This window comes from Penaeus japonicus, unplaced genomic scaffold, assembly GCF_977035675.1.
Source record: "Penaeus japonicus unplaced genomic scaffold, GWHDUDI00000001_assembly GWHDUDI00000024, whole genome shotgun sequence".
NCBI lineage: Eukaryota > Metazoa > Arthropoda > Malacostraca > Decapoda > Penaeidae > Penaeus > Penaeus japonicus.
In genome coordinates this window covers 9,473,795-9,481,294 of record NW_028234426.1, presented here as the reverse complement: position 1 = coordinate 9,481,294, position 7,500 = coordinate 9,473,795, and the positions used below count along the sequence as shown (strand labels likewise).

General features: G+C 34.2%; 1 protein-coding gene across 3 annotated transcripts in view; it reads right to left on the bottom strand.

Moving 5' to 3' along the window:
- LOC122243996 (neutral amino acid transporter 9) overlaps nt 1-7,500 on the bottom strand; it is a 12,675-nt gene that overhangs the window by 2,993 nt on the left and 2,182 nt on the right. For all 3 annotated transcript variants that reach the window (XM_043001777.2, XM_043001776.2, XM_086550661.1), the window contains exons 2-12: nt 6,250-6,488; nt 5,815-5,883; nt 5,431-5,584; nt 4,403-4,500; nt 3,760-3,917; nt 3,217-3,396; nt 2,856-3,068; nt 2,550-2,662; nt 2,010-2,108; nt 1,503-1,607; nt 897-1,138 (exon numbers count right to left, since the gene is read on the bottom strand). In XM_043001777.2, the coding sequence (XP_042857711.2) occupies nt 897-1,138; nt 1,503-1,607; nt 2,010-2,108; nt 2,550-2,662; nt 2,856-3,068; nt 3,217-3,396; nt 3,760-3,917; nt 4,403-4,500; nt 5,431-5,584; nt 5,815-5,883; nt 6,250-6,467 (1,649 nt within the window). In that variant the 5' untranslated portion in view covers nt 6,468-6,488. The remainder of the gene's footprint in view (nt 1-896; nt 1,139-1,502; nt 1,608-2,009; nt 2,109-2,549; nt 2,663-2,855; nt 3,069-3,216; nt 3,397-3,759; nt 3,918-4,402; nt 4,501-5,430; nt 5,585-5,814; nt 5,884-6,249; nt 6,489-7,500) is intronic.

The following is a 7,500-nucleotide window of genomic DNA, read 5'->3' as shown; positions in this document are numbered from 1 at the left end:
TAACCATAAGAATAGGGTGGGTGGAAAACACTCTGTGAGGATCAGCACAGCCCATCGTAGTGTAAAAACACCCTGGCACGAAGCGTCGCGCACTTGTTATCTTCCTGGAGTTAGTGGGAGTAGGCGTAAATACGTCTTGGCATGAATGGGATATATAACATGCTTTTGGTCCATATAACTACACAATAATAAGATGTCTCTCCTTTTGTGTTAGCTTTACAATATAAAACATAGCTTTGAAGTTATATGAGGGGTTCAATTAGACAAACATAAAAACCAGGCAAATATATCCCAATCATGAAGCTACAGGCAGCTTCATGCTTGTATATACAAAAGGTATAATGCAAATGAATAATTTCATAAGGCAAAAGATACTTCATACTTTGTGAAATTATTCTTTCTTTTTTACACTTGTCACAATGAACTTTGTTCAAGCTTCATCCTTTTCAGCTTATCATAAACAGCAGAACTCTCAATGAATTCACTCTACACTAAAATTTGGTCTTCATTGTTTTCTGAAGATGAAATGGATATTTTGAGAGGGGAAAGAGGAGGAGGAAGGTTAATCATAACTTCCTGTAACAATGCATCCAATCTAAAAATATCTGATTCATGGGAACTTTACCTTGGACATACAGTAGGTTTGTGCACAGCTACATTCAGTATCTAAATTCATCTATACCTTTATATCTTTATATGCTCTGTTTATTCTTACTTACATCAAAATTAAGAACTTTGGAATTGATAGGATAAGTAGCAGTAATATATGTATTAACTTCTATCTAATCAAAAGGGGGACCACTAATAACTAAGCAGATCAAGATATAAAGAAAGGGAGAAGGAATCAGAGAACACATAAGACAAAACATCAGACAAAACAACAAATAAAAAACTACCTGATGATGAATCCAATATTTGGGTAGAAGATGGCCACTAACACAGACAGTGTTAAGAGACAGGTGTTCAGCAAAAACACCTGCCAAAGCCTATACTCATAGGATGGTCCCATGAAGTACGTGAACAGCTGGTTTCGGATAAAGAACCCTAACAGGGGATACACAGTCAAGATTTGGAAGAACAGGAAGCCACGCACAACAGCCAGGACTATGTCATGTGGTGGAAAATTGTCCAAGAAATTCTGAAAGTGAGTAAATGAAAATATGAATTATTAGTTATTTGTTTTCATTCAATATGGCCATACTCTTAATCCATAACAAATCTGATCTTAAAGAAATCTGAAGACCTTAAGTATATGAATATGAATAGTACTTTTGTATATACATTTTAATGCCATGCAAAACTATTACAAATCTATCTTAACTGCATTCCTCTCCAAGCATAAAGCAACACATAAAGACTTCATAAACATATAAATGAATATAAATATAAACATTTATATAATCACAAAGAGAAATATATATACACACAAGATATACAAACAATCCTGAACTATCTAACAAGAGAATAAAGAAGCTACTTAAAGAGTCCCTTGTAGAACTTACATCGACTACACAATACTTAGGCATGGGGAATGTGGAGTAGAAGACAACTCCAATGGGAATGTATGTCAGAGCTACGAGAATGTAGGCAATACTCAGGTCGCGAACCTGTAAACATGCAAAGATATTAAAATACCTGATTCAGGCCTTGGGAAATTATGCGAGTTCACTAGACTACTGCGGAGATTTATCTTCATACTAGCCGTAAAGTTTCTATGAATCTCTTCTCTTTGAAAGTGAGAATAATTGTAATACACAGTTTTGTATGTAATGTAATTGATAATACAAATATTTTCACTGCTAAATGATCAAGTTTCATTCACATCTTCCTCAAGCAGCTGTAATTGGAATAAGCCTCAATATTATTTTTCCTTGAATAGATAAAATTTAATAAATTTGAAAAACTAATTCTGCAACATCATATCAAAAGAGGAACTGAATATCAATATGATTGAAAAATAAAGGTATTCAAAAATGACCCTAACAAAAAAAGGTGTACTTATCACTTACATTGTTTTCCTGATGTCTGTTACCTTGCATGATAGTAACAACACAGTTATGAATGAAGTAAGCAAGCGATAATGTTCCTGTCAGACACATGAATGAACTCTGTGGAGTAAAAAAACAAAATACTTTTATTTCACTCTTGAGAAACCCTATTCTTGAGAAAATATGTGTACATTGACTATAATAATCAAATCAACAGAAGAGGAAATTCTTTTGACATAAACTAAGATTCCATATTGTATATAAAAGAATATATATATAGCCAAATGATCTAATATATTACATTGTGTAACTCTATTTTCAAATCACATTTATATATAATACAATAGAATATACAAAACATCCCTATCTTGTATGAAAAATAATCTAAGCATGAAAAAGTAACAATATTTCTAAAAACTTTTCAACACTTTTGTTCATGGAAACATTACTAAAACTGTCCGTGAAAAAAGCTCAACGCCAGAAGACACCACACAATGAATGTAAAAAGCATTCACACCTGAATCATCAATATCATTCTTATTTTCACTTCACAAAGCTTACCTTAAATAGGGGAACATAAAAATCACTGTTAACATCAGTAAAGTTAATGTTAATTCCCCACGTTGCTGCTTTAGTGATTACGAATAGGTACATGACCATCACAGAGATAGCACCTGCAATCAAAAAACAAAACAAACTTGAAATATCAAAATGTTGACCATAAAAATACATAAACTCATGGATTATATACTGTATCAAACAGCCTTCTTATCAATAAATGACCTTATTATCAATAAATCAAAAACTTCATATAACCCTTGAGACTGAAGCACACAATGTTCTTAAAAGATAAAGAGGAGAGATTACCGAGAGAGTTGAAATAGGTGAAGATCTTGGCATCTCGGAGGTTCAATACGAAGATGAAGGGAATAAGCAAGTACAGTGGTACAGTCAGGTCTTGCTGCCACCACTTGTGGAATTCACTAGGGTCTGGGTCCTTAATGTTTTCATCATTGGTAATGTTGGGTGGGCAAAGCACTGCACTAGATGAGTCATTGTGGATCTCACCATTGACTGCATCTGAAATCACAGAAAAATATTAGAAGGATATTGCATAAAAATCCTTAGGAATATTAACATAAACATACATTTTCTCATGTTCCCTTACATAGCAAACACCAAACATAAACCCATTGCTATAAAAATATATAAATAATCAATAACTTACCATATATCACCTCTCCAGTATTAAAGAGGAAATTTGACATGAGGACCCAGTACACAACCTGAGCACCAACCAAAGTTATCACAGAGAAGGTGACCGTTAGACCTTCCGTTATTCTGCCTAGCGTTCCTCCTAGAAGCTGCCAGCAGAGGCGGCTAAGTTCTAGAGAGGGGCCTTCCAAGCCTGTGAGATGTCCAGAGTTTTAATGGGTACAGGATAGAATAAATGTTAAATTTTGTTATTCTATAACAACTCTTAGTTACTTGATACTAACTTGATGATTGCATGGTATCTGCTATTTATCATCTTCTCATTCTAAATTCATAAAAAAAAAGTAAAAGCAAAAATAGTGTAGAAATGCATATCACACTTAGTGTAATAATAGTAAATGTCAATTATAGAAAATCCTATTCTTGTTTTGCTTTCCTTCTATTCTTAGCATCACAAATTGAATGTTACAACATCCACTTTGAATGCTGTAGCCTACAGTTAACTCTTTGTATACCTCACAAATCTAAATTGAAAGAATAAATGTGATATGCTTACCCATGGTCTTCTGCAATGTGAGTAATCGTATAGCAGTGTACAGTGCGATGGCAGCCATTGCCAGCATAATGATTATGCCACCTACAAAGCCTGCTTGTCCAAAGGCCCAAGGCATTGTCATCAGTGAGGTTCCCATCATGGTGTTCCAAATGGCAATGCTAGAAATTATAGAGTTTCAATTATTTTTAAAATACCAGTGTCATTTCTATCCTATGTCAGTTTCAAATCAGTTCGTTTTGTGGAAGAGTTATCATATGCAAGATGGAATATTGCAGTAATGTTATAAATGTATAACGTCACTCTAACCAGCTTTCCAACCCACTCACTCTGGGAAACAGCCAAATAGAATAGTACTAAACCACTTGACCAAATGACCAACTAAAAGAATTGTCTAACTAGGATCTTTACTAGCTCCAATTCATATAGATAATTTCTATAGAACTAGAGTAAGAGATTACTTGGACTATTCTTTCAGTCAGCCTAGTGGCTTTGTACTGGCAAGTTGTTTCCTAGAGTGAATTGGTTTGAATTTTTGTCAGGGAGGGTAGATACATTCATCATGATTACATGTAACAAATTACAATCAATTTTTACAATAAACAGAATTGATCTTAAATTTTTCAACCCAAAAGTGAAGCCTTACATTGTGATATATGATGATTGCTTCCCATCAGCATCTCTTACATGTCCAGGTATATATGGCAAGAACAACTCTGGAGGAACAATATGGTCTGGAATCACCTGCATCAGACAAACAAGAGAATCATCATTATCCTTTTTGGAAAACATGGAAACTGCATATATAACTTATGCAAGATAAAGGCTCTTTATTGATAGACTTTATGTATGTTATTGAAAAACAACCCTAATATATTTTTGAAGCTTGGGAATCAAATTTGCAGGAGCAGTTAATGTTTTTTCTTGACCATGACTCCTAATTGTACTGGAAACACTAAGGAATTTCTCAAACACTTTATGTCTAAGTCCTAAAACAGCCTCAACCCTCACAATACTAAATACCTCTGTACTGTTTCATCGACACTCTTCTCTAATCAAGCCCTCTCATCCCCATTTCTTTGAAGGACATTTACATTTCTTCATCAAGGGTGTGGAAAGGAGAAGGAATAAGTATTCAGAAGTAGTTTCAAAGGCTTACAAGGTTATTTATTGAGGCATATCAGACTATCATACTTGAAGGAGCCTCCTCATTTTTGGTTGTTAAAACCATTCACTAATACTTAACCTGAACTGTACCCAAAAGAATGATGTTTAAACATGACATGGATATTTGACAAAGCCACTTAAATATTATCTTCTTATCCTTGTGCACAATCAGTAAACTCTAATCAACTTTTCTATCTTTGGTTGTTTTTACACTGTAACTACCTACAAAATGATATTTCTTGCGCACTCACTATCTCTAAATCCTCTTAAAATAATTGGGTGTTTGTTATATCTCAAAATATCTTTAACATACCTATATAAAAGTTTGTCTAAAACTGAAAACTGCAAATATTGTTTAATAAAGCCTATCATAACCTAACCCAAAAAACGAAAATCTCATTTTGATTTGGGAAGTTCTGTGCATAAAACAACGGATGATAATAAACAAAGTAATCAGCATTCATTAAGAGAAACAAAAACAAACACAAAAAAAATAACAGCACCTACCAAGGCATGTTCACTTGCTTGAACAGAAGCTCTTAATCGAGAGTAGTAACGGTAACGAGTATATAGTTGTCTGTCTAAGTTTTCGCTCACTCTCCGTTCTGGGCTGGTCACCTCACCAGCCGAACTTCCCACAGAAGGGCGATGAAATGGTCGTCTGAAAAGAATAAAAAAGAATGAGCTACAAAGGAATATTAAAAAAAAAAAGGAATTAAAAAATCATAAAAACAGGAAATTCAATCACATGGAAAACAGGACTTTTTTGAAGTAAATTTCCCAAGGCCTCCTTTTGCCAAAGTATTACATCCCACACCAGATTTAAGGACAGCGCACAATGACAATTACAAATATAATCCTGCGAAATCCATTCATGCAGAATTCACATACCTCTTTGGCTTGTTGTCAGAAGTATAAGGAGAAGGTCCAACTGTTGTAGACCATGAGCTTGAGTACAAACTGAGAGGAGAGAGATTATTGACATATTAATCATATCATTCAGCCTCATATTGTGTTTCTAATTCCTGTGATGTCACAAAAGGTTAATATTTCATATATCATTGTCATAATCATCATCATTTTATCATAAATTATTATGAACATATCATTTGTCCATTATGTACACCCCTAAAACCCAATGAGAATACTAATCAACAATACTAATAGGTGATTAAAGCTAGATACCCTGGTTTCAAAAAGAAAGAAAGAAAGAAAGAAAAAGAGGAAATAAGAATGGATTAAGCACAGACTTGTATAAAAAAAAAAAAAAATAATAATAATAATAATAATAATAATAACAAAATAAAATAAATAAATATACATTACCCGCCCTGAGGAGCTGACACGCCCAACAGAGGAGAGCGTTCACTATAACTATGTGGTGTTGATGACGGGGTGTGTCTGTCTCTGGGACTGCGCAGTGATGACCTACGTTCCGTTGGATCGTCTTCCCCTTCTGCTTCCTCTTCCTCTTCCTCTTCTTCCCTCTTTACCTCCTCCTCCATGGGCTCTTCCACCACTATGTTTATTTCACCGTTTTCCATGGTGGTTTTTGGATGTTACTCCTGGAGATGAGAGGTTTAGTTACAAAGATTTTCCAGAGGTGTGGCATGATAATAAGAATTAAACTATATAAACCTATATAGACAAAGTAAAAGATATTATTAAGAAGAAAAATTCATCTATATATTTTTTGTAATCCATCTGTCACACAAGTAAATTCTACTTTTCCTTTTGCACAAATATGTGTAAAATACTATTCAAAAAAGTATATATAAATAAATAGAAACAAAACTTCAAAATATCCATAGAATTGGGCCATAGTAAAACTTTTCCAGAATGAGCATCACACTGACACTTTTTCAAAGAGAACTATTAATTTCCAAATGGTATTGGCTGAAACTCCGGTCCTTTAATTATCTAATATTTTTTTCTAATAAATCTCACAGGAATGCAAGCCCTGCCAAAGGTTCATTATGTCATCAGTCATGCATAACATACATCTGAGCCTAATGCACTTCATACAGAACAAAATACAGTTCAGTATTCCACTAAAACACAACTTCCATTAGGTTCTTAGTATTGCAGTTTTCTTTATATATCAAATTCTAAAATTTTGAAAATATACGAGCTTTCTATACACCCTACATCGGTAGCTGGGCCGCATAAGATGTATAGGAAGCCATTCCTGTACATTCCTCCCAAGATGACAATATGGATAGTCAATCCAATCCATGCTATCTGTCCCAAGTGGTATAGCCACATGAAAAATCCACGCTATACTTCTGATGTGCCCATAACGTGACCTCTCCAAGAATCAAGGGAGGTCAAGCCGCATTTCAAAACACACTACCGTTTTCGCAAACCTCTTGACTTTTATCAATAAAGAAAGCACACTATCACCAGAATTCCCTAATCGTATTCAGTCATTAAGAACCTTCTAACAAGCCAAGAGAATATCCTTTTATTGGATAAAACACCTGGACTTCTGTCCACCATTAAGAAATTGTTCTTTTAACTATGCAAAATTGCACTCTCTTCTATTTGACTGTCAACACTTCTGCATCAAGTTGCAAA